At 39.8% G+C, this 21,388-nt stretch overlaps 1 protein-coding gene across 17 annotated transcripts in view; it reads left to right on the top strand.

Annotated features, from left to right (window-relative positions):
- The window catches only part of ABLIM1 (actin binding LIM protein 1), a 188,314-nt gene that overhangs the window by 82,020 nt on the left and 84,906 nt on the right, over nt 1–21,388 (top strand). For all 17 annotated transcript variants that reach the window (XM_083866620.1, XM_083866625.1, XM_083866616.1 and 14 more), the window contains exon 2: nt 10,574–10,708. Coding sequence is in view for 5 of the 17 variants with exons in the window: in XM_083866625.1 (XP_083722751.1) it covers nt 10,574–10,708 (135 nt within the window). In the remaining 12 variants the exon portion in view is untranslated. The remainder of the gene's footprint in view (nt 1–10,573; nt 10,709–21,388) is intronic.

Below are 21,388 nucleotides of genomic sequence, written 5' to 3'. Positions count from 1 at the left end.
GTATTTTATTAATGGTGGTCATTTTGTGTTGTAAGAGACAACTTGAGAGATAATTTGGATTTTCTATGTGCTGATCATAAAGTGCTATAAACCCAGAAAAGATAGAAGCCTTGTGTCAATCAATTGTGTACATGATCTATTATTGATACCAGCTGTTCAGAAGTGAAATGTTGTTGCTCTTATGCTATACAAAAGAATAACAGGCAAGATTCTGTAAACACTGTCAACAGGGTGGGTAACTCCCCAATTCCCACTGCTGTTAGTAGCACTTCAGCATCACACATGTCAGTATAATCTACATGGCAGTATTGTGGAACTTTGTTTTAGAAAGTTCAGAATCTGGTTCAGAAGCAGTATCTTAATATTATATCAAATTAAAGAAGCGATCCAAATAGAAATGAAACCTTGCAGAACATTGAATGTTATTTTTTTATTACTGGTGGATCGAACAAGAGTCAATGAATTACTTGTTTGTTCAAAGAAGCAGTTGCTTTTGTATTTTCTGTTCTCCAAAGGCACCTCAAAACAGGATTTGATGGACTTGAGGATGTCTTCTTGCTATCCAGCAGTGAAGGTAGCCAGAGGAACAGGCTGTGTTCAAGGGCACGATATTGGTCAGTGCTTTCCCTGTGACAGTCCATTTGCCATAGAATGTTAACACTTGATGATCTTTAGGAGCACAATTATTTATCATTGAAATAGTATACCTCAGAAACTGACTTTTATGCTGCAATGTTTCTAAGGTCTGGGTGTCCACATGGGCAATTAAACACAGGGCAGGGCCTCTGAAACGTGTGGTTTATCAGGTCTGTACATGGCAACCCATCCTGGGTGTCAGGAGCCCTGTGAAGACTCATGTTGCTCATGAATGTGGCTGTCTAGTTTAGTATGAGGCTGTGTAGCTCAGTCCTTAGAAATGCCAGAAGTGAGGGTGGTACTGAATGATGGGTGTTTACAAGATCCTTGATTGAAGGAGGGTTTCTAAACAGAAACAGAGCTTTTGTGGTTTAAAGGGGTTGGCTGAGGATGAGTCTCTGCAAGGGTCTTGTGAAAAAACCCTTGTGGAGATTCCTGGTGATAACTGAGAGGAGATTTTACTACAGATTCTGTTTTGAAAGCCTCTGGGAGACCACTGACTTATGCAGGTCAGTGTTCCTCCTCAGATAATCTCAGGGTGAATAGCAGGAGAATTGGTTATTAAAATTAGCATTTTTATATTGACTTACTTCAGAAGGAAATTTAATTCGTTTTACTGCATGGAATACTCATGCAGCCTCTAAAAATCATGCATAGGGGAACTGTGATGAGTTTGTTGCCTGAATCCCCCCGTGGGATGCTGTTTGGGTGGCTGAGAGGCCTGATAGACATTTGAGTGCTATTATGGGTAAATACCACTCATCAGTAAGCCAGAATTTCCATGCTGTCTGGAAAAAGCAATTGTTCTTTCTGCTAACTTCAGCAACTTGTTTTCATGTAGCCTTGAGGATCCTTAAGGATTTGCACTGAATAATTTGACACTTCTGTTTATTCATTGTTGTGAGTAAGGTTTAGATAGTGGACTTGATGATCCTTGTGGGTCCTTTCCACCTCAGACTATTCTGTCATTATTATTTTAAGATAAAGACATCAAGTAATGTGTATGAGATGGTTGCTCAGATTATGCTGAGGAGCTCTTGAATTTCTAATTACCTCTGTCAAATGTTAGAAGAAAATCACTCTTTTGAAATAGTGAATTTATAGGCATGACTCAATTTTTTTTTACACTTTACAAGGCTTATGAACAGTTACTAGATGTTAGAGACTGGCAGATGTTGGGTGTGAGAAGCAAATGTTTAAGCATGATCTTCCAGCCCTTTAGCAAGGAGTTTTGAAGGGTGAGTTGATTTCTTGAAATACTGTCCCTCAGTAAGTTGGTTGTGGAACCAAGTGCAGAGAACCTTTCTGGATGTGATGAAGATCAAGGGCATTCCCAGAACGTCAGATTAGAGAATCTGGATTCACTGTCTCTTTATTACCCAATTTTTATGGTGATCTCTCTTTTGAAAAATTACTCTGTACTAATGTAGAAATATGGCAGAATAAATTCACTCTGTGCTTCTCCCCTTTGGCTTGCTAACCACTAATCAGCAATCCGTCTGTTAACAATCATGTTGAGTAATGCAGGAATGCAGGTTTTGATTCAAAGACTGGCTTGGCTTAGTCAACATTTGTTTGATCATCATCTGTTTCTCAGCATGTCTTAGTTTGCTGCATACTTCATTGCAAGATTAGTGCCTTTTCATTACTGAAAATAGTTTTAAAACTCCCTATTGCTTTTTCTGTTTGAGCTTTAAGCAACTCCTGACCATACTCAGTTAAGAAGCTGTTCTTGACTCTTCTTTGAAAGGATTATAATTTTTCTTAAGCAAATATAAATGTAATAATTTTGACAAGTCCTTTTGTTCCTGCTAAGTATAGATGATGCTCTAGAATGTGCTTTTATTCACCTGCCAAGTGATCAAAGGCAAACATGTGTGGACAGCAGAAGTTCCTCCTTGCTGCTGTTTTAGAGAATGACAAACTCTTCTAAATAAGCTCAGATGCTTTTGTGTTGACAAGAGCATCAGTAGAGCTGCTGCAGTTTCACTGCAGAGTTGAGTTAGCACTGAAGTGTGTTTCTACCTGACAAACTGAGAAACCACTCAGGCTCCTGGTGGGTCCAAAGCAAGAGCAGGATATCCCGAGGCTCCTGTTCATCCACAAGAGCCTACCCAGACACATTCATGCTTTGTCACTGAGAAACTGTGAAAACTGTACACTAAAGCTATAGACTGTCAGAATCTGTGGTGAAATCCCCAGAGTGTCCAGATAAGGATATAACCCCTAATAAACACAACCAAATTTTCTTTATCTCTCAATCACTATCAAAGGCTTGGAAAACTGGATCCATCAAACACATTTCTTTTAATCACAGAACCATCACAGTTACATTGTTTTATTTTGTGTATGTTGTAGAAGGTGATCTTTGTTCAGATAGGATCAAGCAGGTGCTGCTGTTAAATATTTCACTTAATATTGAACCATTCATATGCATAAATCTTTATAGGGCTGAGGCCTTAGGCCCTGATCTTGTATGCTGTTCTGTGGGGAAATTAATTGCAGTATCAAAGCTTGAGATAGCAGAAGAGACATGGGAGGAGGATAGGAAACAGCAGGAAAAGTAGAGAGAAAATGGGCATCTTGTGTGTTCTGAAACTTTGAAACAAATGTGATTTCTTCTCCATGCTGTATTTTTAAACGTTGTTATTTCCTCACCTTTTTACACATTTGTGTGTGTGGCATAAAGCTTTTTATTTTTATTTGTAAATAACATAGAAGTCGTCTCTCATTGATTTCAAGTTACAGTTGATAATATTTTGGGTTATTGCCTGGCACTTATATTCCTAAATCTTTGTACTTCATTCTTTTAGCTGCATTAGCTCTGTCCATGGGTTATGTATACCTAAAAATATGGAAGTATTTAAATACTGGTTTCCTTACTCAAAAATAATGTATGTTTCATCTCCTATTTTTAAAATTTGCTTTCTGGTATTGGAACTGTTACATCCTATTTTCATGCAGTGAGTTTGATATCTTTGCTTATAACATTTTCTCATTTTATTTTTTTTTTAGGAGCTACCCTAATGTATCATTCTAATTTATCTAGCTAAACTTGTAAATGTCTTTATAGGTTATTATTTCTGTTTAAAAAAATCAATTTTTTAAGGAAGCAATGCACCTGGCTTCTAGACTGGATATGTGCCATGTCTTCTGTTTAGCATTTTGTGAAAATCTTTTGGTTGCTGCAGAAGCTGCCAAGAGATATGGAGGATGGGGTGGAGGGAATGGATACCAGTCTGTTCATTACTGTCCTGTAGTCAGCCCCACATCTGGCCATGAGTTGCTATTTTGAGGATAGATAGCTCTGGTGTACTTTGTTTATTGTAGCTAAAGAACTGAGTCTGAGAAGCATTGGTTGTGATCAGAATTGAATTGGACATGTAAGAAAAACATCAGTTTTTCTCAGGTCCCCTCTTTGTTAAATGAGTAGAGTCAGAGCAGAGACAGAGGACTGTGGGATTGGCAGTAATTCTTTCTGGATCTAAACCAGAGCAGACTTTGACTGTGCTGTCCCTCTTTACATGACTTTCTCTCCTAATCCTTCTTCCCTGTGCTGCCCTACTTGCTGAGCTGTAACTTCCATCCCACCAACACCCCAGAAGAAGGAGTGGGAGGTAAAATGGGATGTTGGGAGTGTCTGGAGCCTTGTGCTGTCACCGGGTGCACTGGTCAGCCCATTGTGCTCTCACGTGGGTGTGAGTGCCACACCTCACCATGATCAGGGCACTGACTTCTGCTGCACTGCCATGGTCCTGTTTGCGTCTGCTGTTTTCAGCAGCAGATGAATTGTAAGGGGAAAATGATAATACTTTCATGGAAAATGTGAGAAAACATTTCAAAACTGTGGCAAAAAGCTACCAAGTTTAAGATTTTTTTTTTCCCTGCCTTGTTTTAAAAATAGTTACTCTGGATATCTATAGACAGCACAAATAGTTATGAGACAAATTGGCACACTGTAGGAGTGATACAGATAAATTTGCAGGAAGAAAGAGCTTTATAATGATTCTTCAGATCTGATTTGAATGGCAGTAGTATGAGCTAGCTGCAGTCTAGGATTTTCCCTTAGGCTTTCTCATACATGTGTAGGCAAGCAGCTCACTAGTATCTCTTCATGGGAGTGCCTCCTTCCAGGATTTCCTGGAATTCCTGAAGATCCCTGTCAGATACCTGTGGCTAATGACTGCAGTAATATCTTTATCAGTCGCTGGCAGCTGGGAGGTTTGATTTCTGTCTCAGTCACTGCTTGGTCACCTTACCTGATAGGATTCTTACAGATTTGAGATTCAAGAACTGAGTCTGCAGATAAGCAAAATGACACTGCGTTTTTCACTCCTTCTTTTAAATAGGTATTTCAGTAGCTCCTCGAGTCTCCACTGTGCTGGGCTTTTACAAAAGAGGAATTCCTTGGAGGCTGTATGGGCTATAGAGAGACAGGCTTTAGAAACCATGGGTTGCAGACAGCTATCTCTGAAAGAAACACAAAGGATGGGAGAAAATTACGTCTCCTCTCTTTGCAATAGAGCATGGAGAAGAAGTGATAAGGCAGATTCCATTCTTGAACTTGATTCTCTGATGTCTCTCCAGCATCTTTCAGCTCAGAATATATTTTTTCCCTGTTTTTCATCCTATGCACAGTGCCCACCTGCCTCTCTCTGTCCTGTCCTGAGCAAGGGGCTGCCCAGCTGCATTAACAGTGCAGCTGCTTGGCAGCATCAAACAATGAGGGAATTTTCTTTTTAAACCTTCAAGTTTTGAACTGCAAATCCATAAATTTAAGAAATCGTAGCCTCCAAGGCCATATCAGGAAATACAGAGGAGTGAAGAGAGAGAGTTGTCTGTAGAAAGCTTTGTTTGCATTTACTGTCGTGGCAATCTCAAGCACTCAAGTCCTTTACTTTTATTCCTGAAAGCAGAAAGGAGTGAGGAAATTTTAAAACAGGCTATCAAAAAACTTGGAGTAGTTTCACACCATTACGTCTGTGCTTTGTTTTTCCTCCTTAATAGTTCAGTCTTCAGCCGAGAGAGCACAGCAGCTGAAAATCAGCATTTCAGAGAGCATGCTGTCTGTGTCAGGCCACTCGTAAGATATAAAGGGCAAAGCTGTGACATTCTCAGGATCCCCTTGCCCATGCTGCTGTGTGCACAGCCTGTTCTCAGTGCACCAGAGCCCAGAGGTTGTGGAGCTACAAGTCACAGAGATTCTGTGTCCTGGCAAACAGCTTGAAGTTACGCATTCTACAGCATGGGTAGAGTTGACTGAGCATAGCTTCAGGTTTATTTGTGAAGCTATCCATGCAAATGGAAAAATGGTAAAAAATCACTTTAAAAAGAGCATTAGCTCATATCATCTTCTTTAAATTTAGAGGAAGCTCTTTTTTTTATTGCAGTTTAGAGTAGAACTGAACTAAAAATATTTTTTTGTGACTCCACCTTGCAGCATTCCCATAGCAAGGTGTTTCCCAGAAGCTTTTCTGACTTCCAGTTAAAAGCCAAGCTACTTCCTGGCTTGCAGCAGATACATGGAGTCTTGCCAGCAAGAATCTGCAGCTAAGAATCCCTTAGCTTGAGCCTTTGATTTCCTAACAGTTCTGTATTCAGGGAGAGAATCATCAATTAAAAAAGCTGCAGTATTTATTTTCATTGTCTTCTTTATTTCTTTATTCAACTGCATACTCTTCAGATAGTTGATGTAATTTCCATTTTAGAAAGGTTTGTTATGAATACTGAGGTCTAATTTCTAGCTGATGCAACAAAAATAATTGTTTTTAAACGCTCAGACAACGATCTGCTCTACAGAAAACACCCCGACACAACAGTTTTCAACTTTGCACTGTGAATTAAGTCTTTAATTTCGCTCAGAAAATGCCTTTGGTTTCTCATATAAACATTGGGTTGTGATCTTTTCTGTCTCCTTTAATTTTTAATTATTTCTTTGCAGGTCTGAGATTATTTTGAGATGTTAAGATAAAATGCAGTAACAAGTACTCTCAAGCTGTTAGAGTTGCTTTGAATTTACATCCATATAGTGCAGTTGCAAAAAGTAATGAAATCAACAGTGCTTGATTCACAAGGAAACATAAGGAATGACAAAAATAATGATGTCTGTAAAGTGATATTAGCACAAAGCAACACTCCAGTGACAAAGACTGTTTTCCTCACAGATGAAGGTGCTATTGAATTTTTCTATTCTTTTTATTTCTCCCTGACTTAAATTTTGTAATCCAGACTTCCCAGTTGATCCAGTCAATGTATGCCTTACTCTGGATAAATTGGATATTTAATGGGACATTGATTTGTCTTATTTGAAACCTAAATGAGTTTAATAAAGCATTAATTATTCATTGATTATTCATTTAAGCTGGTCTTGAAAGCAGGAGTGGAAGTCTCCGCCTAGCTTGTCTTGAAAAGTTCTTCTTTGTATATCTCTGACCAGAGATTTTATTCATTAATTAAAAAAAAAGTCTCCAGGCAGTGCCCAGCAGTCTGACACAAAAGCACCAATGCATCTTGTCATGCTGGTTGGGCTAAACTGGGCTGTGCCAGGCTTTGTGTGGAGACAGGTGTCACCTCACATGCTTATACTGGAACTGGCAAACACTTAACCTGTGTTTGTGTTACACACCTGTGCTGTGGGTGGGCCCTTTGTGGTGTGAAGATAATTGTGAGCCCTGGTAGTGAACCAAGAACGTGACTGGCTGTCTTAGGTGCTTGTGTGACTCTTCCCATCCCAGTCCCTGAGGACTTTGTCATGGTATCTAGTCTCATAGTAGGCTGAGGTTAACAGTGCTGTTGTACCTGGTTTACAGTCCCAGACACTGAAGACACAGAGAAACTGAAACATTCAGAAACCTTAATTTTAGGCTGGTCCCAGGCTCAGTGACTTAGCTGAACTTATTCCTTTAGGGTTAGGGGATATCATCCAAAGAGCTTAGATATCTCTTGTGGAGCAGCGGTTGGAATCTGGGTTATCCAGATTCTAAATTAATGTCCTGTCACAGATTATACTGTCTGGAGTCTGTGGTAATTGTCTTAGACATGATCTAGAGTTGCCTTATTACATCATGTGCAGTCTGTGATGCCTGAGAAGATATCCTGTAGTTGATGTGGGGAGGGTTGGTGCAGGCAGAGCCTGAAATATGGACTCTCTCAAGGTGTGAAAGCCCTGCAAGGAGATGAACCCAGTTCCTGACTCAGATCTTTTCAGACCTAGAGCAGCTTAAAACTGACATGTCCAGTGAGCTGGCTGGACTTCAGTCAGAAACATTTCAATAAGCTGCTTGTAAAGGTATTTCTCTTTCTTTTCTTTAATTCCCTGTTCCTCGCTGGTAACTTTGAAAGGTCACCTCTGCCACTGAAAATCCTTGTGTGTATTGCATATATCCAAAGGAAAAAGCTTACAAGCAATTCCTTACAGAAGGGTGAAAGTCAATTACTCCATTTTGACCTACAATGCCAAATGGAGGCCAGTAAGACAAGCACCATAATTAGCTTCACTTAAGAGATCAGTCTGGAAATAGCAACTAACAGTATTTGTATTCATTTAAATGGCTTTAAAGGCAGAACTGGAAAGAAGCTGCATCATTGGACCAGCCTTGAAAACAGTTATTTACTCTCCTGTAAAGAGCAGAGACTTGTGTTTCAGATCAATATCAGAAGATCTGGAACCTGGTGTGCAGAATGTCAGGGTGTCCTACACATGTGAGCTGGAATAAGCAGAATCTTGCAGATACAGATTTCACATTGCACCATATAAGTCTTAGGGAGCATTTTCCCAAATTCTTTATCCATTTCCTCTTGCAAGCAACTTCAAAAGTCCACACTGTTAACTTCAGCTTGCATAAGGCCCATCTCAGGCTTTCTGAATCTGAGAGGAATTTTGCTTAAAATAATTTAATTTGTTAGCAGTCTTCTCTATGTTTGCCTTTTCTTTCTTTCTTTCTTTCTTTCTTTCTTTCTTTCTTTCTTTCTTTCTTTCTTTCTTTCTTTCTTTCTTTCTTTCCTTCTTTCCTTCTTTCCTTCTTTCCTTCTTTCCTTCTTTCCTTCTTTCCTTCCTTCTTTCTTTCCTTCTTTCTTTCCTTCTTTCTTTCCTTCTTTCCTACATATTTCCTTGGTTGCCAATGAATGGTTTTGTTTGTAAGAATAATAACTTCCACTCCAGAAATAATATTGCACTGCAGATTATTAGATGAGGTTCACTCAAGGTAGGGCATTCAGTGAGCTTTTACTTCACTGGAGCTGCTAATTGAAATACTGGTTGGCATTACCAGCTGAATTCTCTTCACCAGGATGGGCTGAATAAATGCTTAGAGGAAATAGTTTAAGTGAGGCTACCAGAGAAGGAGGTATTAAAAACTTCGAGCTTGAGTAGAGGAATTCAGCCATTTTCTTTAAAGTTTGGGGTGGGAGATGTGAGTGATATGAAGAGAATAACAGTTACACTATTAGTTTGGCTGGATGTGTATAACAGAAATTGCTTAGAATATTTGTTATTCTTTATTTTTGATGCTGTTACTCCCCTAATTTTGTATTTGTGTAATGCAAAATATATAAATGCCTTCTTCCATAAGGCATTTATAAAGGAGAATTATATAAAAAGATTTTATGGAGCGATGGGGCTTTTCCCCTAGAAATCCATTGAAGAAGGGGAGGAATCTGGTGCAGTAAATATGAACAAGGTATCTGTTATATTGCTGCAGAAGCAGTAACCTGAAAAACAGCAGAGTCCTGGCTGGGGTGATGCCAGGAAGTGATCAGGAAAGGAAAAGATCTCGAGAAAACTCTGCTATAAAACAATGAAGATGTTTGCCAGTGACAGTGAGAGTGATGTATCAGCACTCAGTCCTTTGCAGGCCAGGAAAAGTAGGACAGGAATGGTATAAAGTCAGAGGCGTGGGTAGAGGTATGTTTTCTCTGAAATGTTCTGATGAGCACCAGTAGTTTGAGAGCAATATTACAAGGAGGAAAGCTTTCTACTGCTGGAATGGGATGTGGGAGGGAGAATTTAAGGAACATGGGTTTGTTTGGGAACATTCTGGGTAATACTTTCCACTTCAAACAGTTCAGTTGAGATTAAATCTTGCTCCAGCTTACACCCGTGCACTTCTGTTAGGGCCTCAAGCTGCCACATCTGAAGAGAAAGTTAAACATGTTTTACAGAAGCCAAATGTGGAGCAATTAAACTTTTATTACCACAGTGAAATCCACAAACTTTTCCTGTTCTATCCAAGCTCTGCAATGGGTGGCTGGGTAGCTGATTACCACTACCTGGAATTGTGTCTCCCTGACAATATTGCAAATACGTGGGTAGTTTCTGCCTATTCATCGTATCTCTAATTTGCATGCAGAGTAATTTCTGCTAGAATTGATGGCAGTAGAGACAAATAATATTGGCCTCTTTCCCCTTCAGGAGTGCTCTCCCTTCATTAGGTATCTGCTGTAGCAAAAAAGAGATGTTTGTAGTTTATTTTTAGTGTAGCCATTTGCATACAGACTATCTGGTTCATCTGGTTTTGCAGAACTTGATTTGGAATTGCTTTCTTTCAATTCTTTTTGCTTGGATGATATTCTTTCTTGGATTAAAGTAGCTTAGTTTTTGTTTCCTTGTTTGCTCATCCAGTGGTTTGCACACACTCCTGTTCTTGGAAGGAAAATGGCAGGCATTCTGAAACCGTTCGTGACACTGACAATGAGGAGAGAATTTTTCCTCATCTTTCTGTAACACCCTCAGTGGAAAGAAGTAGCAGTTGATGGAAAGAAGTAGTAGTGAATGTCTCAAACTACTGGTTTATGAAAAGACTATAAATTAAATGGTGGTGAGCATAAAATGTGATACATTTGTATCGTGATGTAAAGTTTCTGAGAACACAGAGTTTAGTGTAGGAGAAAATATTATTTTTGTTTCGGTTGAAATATTTTTTGCTTGTTTGCTTTACAGTGGCCCATCCTCAGGAGCCCCACCACCCCTCTGAAAAGCCAGTCATCCACTGCCACAAATGTGGGGAGCCTTGTAAAGGTGAAGTGCTTCGTGTTCAAGCCAGACACTTCCACATCAAATGCTTCACCTGCAAAGGTAAAACCTTCATATTCATCTGTTAGAAAAGACTCCATTTGTGCAAATGTGCCTTGAACCACTGATGGGAGGTTGTGCTTCCTCCCATCAACCCATTACAAATACTCTCTTTGCTCAGTACCTGAAGGCTTTGAAGGTGGGAAGGGTAAAGAATGGTGGGGATACTTAGGAAAATTCTATCTTTTTGTAGTTTTTGGTCTAAATGCTTTTACAAGGGTTTGGAATTTTTTTTTAAACTCTTGATAGCAACGACTGTCTTTCATTAGGGATAGTTATGAAAATTAAGGTCCTTTGTACTCAATTGACTGCTGAAAGTACGTGCTCTCAAAAAACCCACCAAAAAGGTTCTGCAGAGGTGTTCTAAGGCTTTGTGCTGTGGAGCTGCCTTGGAATGGGGATAGTGCTGCCCATTCTACAGAGAGGACCTGAAGAGCTCTTGGCAACTCCAGGTCCCTCTGGGACCACAACAAAGACTCACTGTGTTTTTTTACAAAACAGAGGTTTAATGAAGCATTAAATAATTGTAAAACTATGCTTTGTGAATTCATTGCCTTTGAAGATGAGTGTCAGGGAGCAGGAGGCAACCCTGGCTCCTTCACAGAGTTTCTATTTAATGAACAGCAATGCAGAGTTGGTTGAACTGACTAACCACAAAACGTGGGATGAAAGGTGAGAATAAGGAGAAATACCCAGGTCCATGTGCAACCACTGTCTGCCACAGTCAGTCCCAGCTTAGCACAGGATAGATACAGCACAGAAAAGGATTCAGGCTCCAGGTGAACTTGGCAGAGCTGGTGGCAAACATGGAGAAAGGTGCTGGAATAAATCAGAGTAACTGGGCAACTAAAACACAGCAGCGGAATCAATACCACATAGTTTTTCACTTCTATTCAACCTATGTTACCTTTTCTGAAAGTCCATATCTGGCATGTATACTGCAGATTCAGACTGTGAAAAGTGTCTCCAGCCCAGTTCCTGAGTTTCAATTATATTTTTCATGTTCCATATGTGGGTGGAATAGTTGTGTGGTTGCTCTGTTCTTCCGCTTCCTGAATATATGGAGTATAGCAGAAAATAGAAATAGTTGTTTTCCTATGTTACTGAAGGTTTTTTTTAAAAAGATCACTTGAGTTATTTGTATGCTGAAAAACCAGTGTCTAGAATCTAAGAAATTCTGTTTGTTACCTGTAGTTTTTTAGTTAAATATGACTAGATAACTAAAAAAAAAAGCTGACCTTTCTCCTAGATATTAACACATTTCATCTGTGCCAATCTGGAGTGGCCTCAGCCCATCCAAAAGGGCAGCGTGAGCATTGTCTGCCCTGTTTCTAGAATACCTGGGGAAATGCATCTCTCTCTCTCTGTTACAGCTGCTGTATTTCAAGTAGTACTTGATATATAATCCCTGAGCAGTTCAAAACCAGCAACTATTTGTTTATTTTCTTGTCCCTGTCCATAATGAGTAGTGGTCTCAATTTACAGAAGATACTGGATTAGGATATTTTCAGAATCAGGCCACCTGAGACCCTTTGAGTCACGAAAGAAAATGGTAATTCAGGCCAGGCAGCAAACAGTGTCCTTAGGACCTCCTGATAAAGAAGGGGGCAGATGGAGCAGGGCTTTGAAATTGTTGTCCTGATGAATGCACCACATTAATCTTGCCTTTTTTAGGAGGGGTGAGGTCTAGTTTCTTCTTTCACTTGTGTTTTAGTTACTTACTCATAAGCTGCTTTTGTGTTTTGACTATTCTGTTGCAAGACTGGATTTACTAGTATACTTTTTTTGTTTTGTTCTTTCCTTCCCTAGAGGAATGTCTAAACTTATTGTGGCTTCTGTTAATGAAGATATTTCCAACCTGATGATAGTTTAGGATTCTGTAATGTTATTGACCTTATGAGTGCTTGCATGAAGATCACCAGAGAAGGAAGAGCTATAGAAATAATTCTTGCTGGGGGGAATGGAACTGTGATTTGTACATTAGCTTGTTAAGGAAATGGAGGGAAGTAAATCCAGTTTGAACTGAGAGGGCCAGAGCTGAATGTTAGAGACTTTTCTCATGCTGTTCATTCAGTCTGTGCCTTATTAGTCAGCTTTGCCAGTGAGTGTTACCTTTTTAGAGTCCATTTGTCTTCACAGAGAGAAAAAAAAAGGGGTGTGTATGGGAGATTGCTCCAAGTCCTGTTTTGTATCTTTTACTTGAGCGGCAGATCTTGTTTATTGTTACCCTCTGTTATTTGAGTGCAGTTTTTGTTCAAGCCATATAGTTATTTACTCACATTGCATGTTGTCTGACCATATGGTTTATTCAAGTGGGACACAGCTGTTCAAGTAAGTGGTTTTATTCTCTCTTAGTCTGATGAGTTTTTAATTTGACATGAATGCAACTCTACAGGAGGTGGAGTTAGACCCCCTCAGTTTATAAAGTATGTTGTTAGGCACCAAAACCAACAGATACTGGGACCAGGACATATCAGGGGCATCTACAGGTGGCTTGGTTATCTTTTTCTTTTTTGTGTACTAAACTTTGCTCTTGAGACTGCAACTCACATCTACAGTGTGAAAGACTTGAACAAGCTCACACTTGTCTGTTTTCATACCTGCTGAAAGTGTTTAAACTTTTATTCATAGACTTAGAAAGAATCCATTTCCTGATAAGGCTGTCACACGGGTTCTATAGTCACAGTTTCTGTGTGATCGAGTTTTTGCTCTGTATGAGATTCCTTCTCATTATTGCCATCCACGCTCTCAGCTTTGTGTTTACATCATACTGCTAAGTGTATTTGATATGCTTGTAGTCCTGCTTCCTTAGGTTGTGTCAGAGGCTCTTAGGCACTCCATGACTGCTTGGCATGCATGTCAGTGGTGGCTGTGGCACTGCAGGATCACAGTGACTTATGTCTCCATGGGCATCAGCCAGCTCAGGACATGCTCATGCGTCACGTAATGTGATCAGACAATCGTCCTCCCCAGGAGTTTGGTGCTCTGTCCATCTCTGGAATCTTTCTAAGAACAGAGGAACTGCTCCCTGCCAAAGATGACAAGTAAAACCTCCACTGACTGACATGTTCCCGTGTCCCCATGATAAGATGGAGCTCGCTGGGGCTCAGCCTTGGAGAGCCATGTGTCTGCAGCTGCTGGGCCCTATCTGCCTGGCAGGGCTGGCCACTTCTATTTGCAGCTCCTGATAAGTGCTGATAGGAACACAAAAAGCTGAAAATGGTGTGGCTGTCCCAGGAAGGTGGGCTCTGCCACCCTCCCGATAGGCAAAGAATTTCAGGCAGGCAGCAGCTGACTTGGAGCTGGAGTTAACAGGGGAATGATGGACAGAGGAGGGATTAGAAACATCCAGGAGTGCAGCTCCAGGAACACCATTCAGAGCAGTTGTCTTTGGCTTTTTCATAACAAAGTCCTTTACCTTGCTAGGGAATTACACTGGTTTATGTTACAAATGCAGATTTAACAGGAGTCTGCATTACCTCCAGGTGTAATAAATAAGCTTTAAGGTCTGTTTTAGCAGGAGTACACTACTCTTACCATACCAAATTGTTAATCTTTATGAGGCAATGGAAGCAGCAGGCTGAGAGGAGGGAAGGTTAGATGAGGAGGTTGAGCTGGAGACATCATTGGGTTTGTCTCAAATAAACATTACTATTAACAAGAATTAATTAGTGGCTTATGAAGAAGTAAAAGTTTTTCTTGTAAGCATCTATGTAAATGAATAACTTTTCTGGAAAAACTAAGACTACTCACTGTAATGCTGTTCCATATGTAAATGTGTGTGGGATCAGGCCCTAAATTACAATGTGCATGAGCAGAGATTTTAATATCTCCGTTTAAATTGTGATCTGATACAAATGATAATTTTCTACCATTGTCAGTTGATTACAGTTCATTTTACCCTATTGCATGTACTAGCAGAAGAAACTTTGAGGCTAGCAAAATTGCTATAATAAGGCTTTATTATTAAGCCTGTGATTCATCTTTTGGGTTAGAGGGAAAAGCTGGTTTCAATACACTGTATTGCTTAACAGAAAAAGCTTTAAGCTTTCATAGTAACAATGTAAAAGTTTACATAGCTTGATTTTGGTACATTTTGGTAGAGATTGGTTGAATTATCTTAGCAAGATAGTGTAGTATTTGTGGTAGGAGTGTTTCAAATAGTACTGAGTGTCACTGTTTGTGATGCCAAATATGAATTGGAAAACTTAGGCTTTTATACTAATGCAGACTAAATAAAAATTTAATCTCATAAAAAAAGCATTCCTCACATAAGAATATGAATGGTGTCCTTATGTTTTTCAGTCCTCACTATCACAGAATCCTGGAATGTTTTGGGGTGGAAGGGACTTTAAATCATATAGTTCCAGCCCCTCTGCCATGGGCCAGGTTGCCAAATCAATAAACCAGGTTGCTCAAAGCCCTGTCCAGCCTAGCCTTGAACACTTCCAGGAAAGGGACATCTGCAATTATGTGGTATAAAGGTCAGGTGAAAATGTTTCACTGTGTAACAATGTTTCACATGCTATAGTGATATCAAATATCACAAGGCAATTATCTGCTAATAATCTTGCTAATTATAAGGCAAAGCCAAGTCTTGGCATCCAGGAAGCATTCCACAAACCTAGAGTATTCCACAGGAAAAAAAAAAAAAAAAGCTTCTATTAAAACGTTGTTATAAATCAGCATAAAGCATTTTCTTAATTATGGAGTAAATGTGGTAATTTTCCTCTCTTTGGTAAGATGTCTCTTGACCTTAACTTTCAGAATCCTCTGTGGTACGTTTAGGTTCTAGGCAGAGGTCTGGGTTTTTTATGTGATGACTTTTCAAGGCTACATCATCTGTAGTTCAATGAGCCTGACAGGGAAGGGGGAGGCTTCCTAAGTTTAGATTTTGGGATGCTCTGTAATCCTTTGACTTTGAACTGGATCTTCCTCCCTTGAAGAATTGGGAAGAAGTCAGGGTCATGTAAGCAGACACTATATCAACAGCTTGGAATGTGTTTTAAATCATTAGTTCTTTGACCTTTGATCTGTCATCAGATTCCTTCAGTGGCAGCGGGAGGAGGCTGCAAACAGGCTGCTGGGTAGTGCTATAAATAGTTCAGTGTCAGTGGATGGAAAGCTAAAATATGAGGCCATTCTTGTAGTAGATGTCCAGTGCAGTGTTTGAAAAGATCTCTGCATTTTCACAGATTCTTCTGCAACAGAAACTGATGTGTGGATGTGATAATACACATGTGGGTAGAATGTGCTCCTTCCTGAGCATCATGAAATTATATGAGGTCACTTGAACCTCTGCATCAAGATCCGGGTAGAAATGAGAATCTGTTGTTTTTGGGAAGCTAACAGAGGTTAAAATTTCTCCCATGCCAGGGAGTGGAGTTCAGATGTGAATTCATGCATTCAGGTAGCTTGATGTGAAATCAAACTTCAGTTGCATCTGTGAGACTAATTGCCATTTCTGCATTTACATATCGTAACTGCTGTGTCTTGAAGACTGTTCTTCTTGCAGTGATTCCTACTGGCATTTCACTTCAGGTTCAGTTTCTTCCCATTTTGAAGTGGATCTTTACTTTTCTGTTGGGGTTAGAATACTATTAATGATAAGTGATTGATACCAATCTTAGTTTAGTTGGGCTTGAGGTCTCTTCAGGGACCAAACATTTGACAGGAAATGAAATTAATTGCACTACTCAGCTGATGTTGACGAATGCTGACAGATGCCATGTCAGATTTTTAAAAGCTACTGGATCCCTTTGGAAGTAAAGGAGCAGCAGGATGTTTAACAGGTGCCTGGTGAGTGGGGCAGAGCATCCTTACAAGAATACAGAAAGTTTCTTAGCTTTGTGGTCAGTGCATCTTTCATTTGCCTGGCTTGGATGAGGTTTGGGTTTGCTCTATCCTTAAATTCCTGGTTTTCTTATTTAAAATCTTTTTAGAGAGATGTTTCCTCTAGATAGTTACAGTCAAGCAATCTGAGGCTAAACTTTGACATTTTTCCACTGATTGCCTTTTCTTCAAGGTTCATTTCCCACAGACTTGTAAATGACTTTGATCTCCACCTCGTGCTTAGTTTAATGTGAAAGGTGTTTTAAATGGTTGAATGACTCCTGCCATTGTTTCCATCCTGGTGCACAAACCACTGATATTTCAGTGAGGAAGCTGTCACATTGCTACACTACATACAGCCTCTGTTTGCTTGCTGTTGAGCTCAGGTATGTGCTGTTGGCTGTTGGATTGCTGTGAAAGTCAGGTTCAGACAGGAACAACTCCCAGTGCAGCATTATTTATGTCTCCAGTGTCGGAGGACTGAAGGCAGGGTCATGGCATTGATTGGGAAGTTGATCAAGTTAAAACTGAGCTTATCTGAGGCTCAGAATCCACTTTTGGTTTCAGCTGAGTGAATGCTTGCATTAATGCCCAGGGGTTTCACTCAAGTGCCCCACTGAGAATGACTTGTGTCACAATGACAGCAGCACTCAGGAGTGGTGCAGGCAGGATGCTTGAAATGGAGCATCAGGGGTTTCATGGGAAGAGGAGAAAGGCCTGACTGGAGGCCAGAGGATACTTCCCAAGGGGGATCTCAGACCAGTTTAGGCAAAGAGGAGAGAAATACAATCTTGTCTTTTGCTCAGGAGGTGTTTCAGCTGCTAAACCTTTCTTCTACCTGATATTAGCTTATCAACGCAGATTTTAAGGTCACCTGTGTTTGTTCCATGTTTATGTCCAGCATTGTTTCTAATGTCAGTCTGCTGAAATGAGATTCCAGAACCACTGGGAATGCTGGACACAGTTCCAAATAGCTTCAATCAAAATGCATTTCTCATCAGTGTCTGTTAGGAAAAAAAAATCTCCAGTGACAGGAGTGCGACAAATGGTCATTGGGATCTCTGTTAAAGCTTTTGCAAACTGCTGGATGCATTTCTTACTGGTGCCTTGCAATCTCCCTGCCAGGGTAGTGCTGCAGCACAGCTTCTGAGATTTACTGTTCCTATCAGCTCTTCTGATGATGCTTGGATGTATATTCATTCTTTAAATGACTTACACCATCACAAAAAGTGTTGGTAAGAGGAGTAAAGGGCAGAGGGAGACTTGGTTCATTTGAAATGCAGAAACTTTAGACTCTAATAACAACTTGAACCTTGCTTTCATCAATATGGGATTTGTTAAACTCTTCTGAAAAAAAAAAAAAAAAAAAAAAAGAAACAGATTTTCTCTGTGTATTTGTTTGGATGTAGGTGATAAACTGAAACATTTCCAAATTCCTTTCTACCTTCAAACAAGAGATCCATTATGTCCTAAGAATAATTGTTGTTTGACTATTTCCTTGCTTGAAAACAGCACCATTATCCTATGAAGCTGAAAAATACAAGAAAGAAATAAAACCCTAACAGGAAATTGAATTTGCACCTTATTTAATGCACAGTAACGAAGTAGATAATTAGAATTTTTCTTAATGAACAGCATTCATTTCTGCAAACTGAGAGCCCAGATTCATAGATTCTCCTTGTGTGTTTTTTTTTTTTCCTTCAGTGCTGAAACAGTTTTTACTTAACATCAACATGGGGTTCAACTCTCCCTGACAATAAGGCTGTGGAAATCCTAAATCATGCTCAGTAGGATCAAATCCTACTTTTGTTCTCTTTGAAAAATTCTGATCTCTTCATTTTTATAATCACCATTAAAACTTGGAAGTGATTCAGCTTAAGAATGGTCCCTTGGATCCACAGGCAGCTGGATTGCTCTTGAGCAGCCCAGGTTTCCAAACACAGACCCTGTAGCTCTGGGAGCTGACAGCAGCCCTGACAGTATCTCCAACCTTTTTGTGCTCCAAAATAGCAGCTCCAAAAAGTAAAAGAAATAACTAGTGGATGGGTGTTTTCCATACAGTGGGAGGTAGAAATGTATTCCAGCTTATTCCATTCACAAGAGAGGCAGGATGGTTTGTTTGGAATATTAAATTCTTTGATATACAGACTCTTAGAGAAAGGCTGAGTTCCTCCAAGAGCTTTTGAAGATAATGGTTTCCTTTTTCATATAAAGAAAAATGCTGGCTTTTTTTGTCTCTGTGCTTGTGGTACCTTCGGGAACAGAAATGCTCCCCTGTGTCTCCGGTTTCATAAAGAGGGTTTTGGTCATGTAAAACAGAATTTCTCCCATCATACTGAGCAAGAGGATCTTGGGGAAATGTTTTTCTTCTGTAGAACTGTTTTTGTGTGATGGATGTTTGCAGAATACCTCTTGCTTTTTGCCTTCTCAAACATGATTTGTGCATCACTATTGGCTCCACAAAGCAATTCGTTCAAAGTATTTTTTCCCATCAGTGTAGGAAAAAAATAGTTTCATGTTTACTGTTAACTGCCATCATTTAGGTATAAATTTTTCTTTGATGGCATGATAAGTGTACCACAGCAGTTGCTTAGATCACACCATTAGAATGCACTGTACATATGTAGAGTTCACAGCTGATTTCTCTTCACTGCCTCTGCTGCTTGAGGCATGAACAGTGGTGGGCATATGGTCTTTCTTTTAAATAAAAGTCAATCTCAAATTGTCCCTACTTTTTTGTGGTTTTTCTATAGTGGTCATAAATATGTGTCCTACAGCAATATGTGTCAGCTTGAGGGGATACCTTGTCAGGGCCATGACTTCTGCACAGTTGCAAAAAGCAGAAAAAAGAAGAAAAAAGAGCTGCTCAAATCCCTTCCCTGTTCCACACCTCATTGTACACCGAGTGTGGTACAGTCATGTTGGTCCTTTCTGATTTGATCTCTAACTCAAAGTGAGAGCAGCCGCCTGGAATAGCATTTTTCCAACCATGGATGTTAACAGTCTGGGTGACCCTTGTTTTTCCCATGTAGCTTGAAGCTGTGATTAGTGATAGGAACACATGTGCTAAATTGACTGCAAAAATCCATTGTAATGTGGGGCTGCCAGGGCTTGTTTCTAATTTTTGCAGATTGGTGTGTGCTTCCTGCTGTGTGTTTGCCAAAGATGATGAATCTGCTGGGGGCTCACATCATGAGCTCTTCTGCTTGGGCCTGAACTCATGGCTTGCCAGTGTGAGAGAATTATTTGCAAAATGAGCTAAGGATTGAGTAGAAAGAAGATTTATAAGGAAAAGGGCAGTAGAAGGAGCTTCTTTTTGATAATAGCAATTGCTGTCTATGAAAGACTTGTGAAATATTTAGCCCCCATTTTCATGCATAGGCTTGCATGCCTGTGGCCATGCAGGCAAAGGGGGTAGAGCCTGATAACTGTGAGTGCATGAACCTTTTCCTTCCAGGTTTGTAGTAGTTTTTGCAGTGATCTGCTACCTCTTTATGATGCTGAAGCTGGATTTTCAGAAGCTGAACAGAGGTGGCATTGAAAGTGAGCTTTGATCATCCCAGCTTATTAGATCCTTGCCTAGGCAGGTAAAGGGGGCTGCAATCACCAAATGAGTTCTTCTTCAGGAAGTGACTCTTTGGTAGAACTGGGGATCATGGTAGAGAGCCAGAGAGTTCATACATGCAGCTTCTGAGGCAGACTCAGCAGCACACTGAGCACCTTCAGCATGAGGCTGAAAAATAGATATACTTGGATGTTAAAGCTACAAGGTCAATTGCAAACTACAATTTAAATAATTGCATAGACACATGAGTACTCCATGGCATTTCATGAAATTTAGCAGCTTCTAAAGCATCTTTTAAACATTACAGCCAAATTCTCAACTTTTACATGATTTAATGGTAAGGATCTGCCCAAAGTAACTTAGAGAAGCAAACCTATTGTAAGTAGGCTGAGCTTTTGCCTCTGGACCTCCAGTGGAAAATTACTATGAGGTCCCCAACCCAGGAAGGGTCTAAAGTGCTGTGGTGTAGAGGTCACCTGTATTTTCTGCTTAACAGGATATTGTACTCTTAGTTTGAAAATAATACTTTAAACAAAATGGAGATCAGTAGAAGGAAAAGAAGGACTGAAAGTGGTTTTTTCCTGGAGGTGTACCTAAACAAACAGCTTGGAACATTTTGCAGCATTTTAGCAGAGCCTTAACAGTAGTTCTTTGTAATTCTCCTCAGTCACTGATAATTGAGTTTTGGCTGCTTATGGATTTAATGCCACCATGAAATGTAATTTGTTTGCACATGAAATATTATCACTGTTCTATGCAGAAATGTGAAACCGGAAAAATGCTGGTACTGATACTGCTTTCCTTCTAAGCTGCATTTTAGTACTGTTTATTGTTCTTCTATTAATTATTGTTACAGTAACAGTCATTAGACATCCAGGGCTGGGCAACAGACAAAGGGAATTTGCAATCCCTGCCTCAAATGCCTTGCAATTTTAATTTTTAAGGTAGGTAGCTAATAAGATACTAGCCCATTATAACAGGGCTGAGAATGAATGTTGGGCACAGTATTGTGATTGGGACTAGTGGCAGAAAGAGGAATTGAACCCAGTCCCCCTGATAATCTTCCTGTATATCATATTTTAATTTTTCAAGGACTGTGTAACTGCAAGGACCTAGTGTCCTGCTTATTTATTTTTCCTTAATACTCAGAACCTCTGATATTCAATATTTCTGATATTTGATCTGAACATACTTGAATCTTCTGAAGGGGGATGAGATGGAATTCCTTGCAGAGTTAAGTTAACATGCTCGACTGCTGTGAAGAGTGGTTTCTCTTACTGAATTAC

The sequence above is a fragment of the Zosterops lateralis genome (genome assembly GCF_965231275.1).
Source record: "Zosterops lateralis genome assembly, chromosome: 8".
NCBI lineage: Eukaryota > Metazoa > Chordata > Aves > Passeriformes > Zosteropidae > Zosterops > Zosterops lateralis.
Note: the sequence above shows the minus strand (reverse complement) of the source record. Positions and strands in the feature narration are given on the sequence as shown.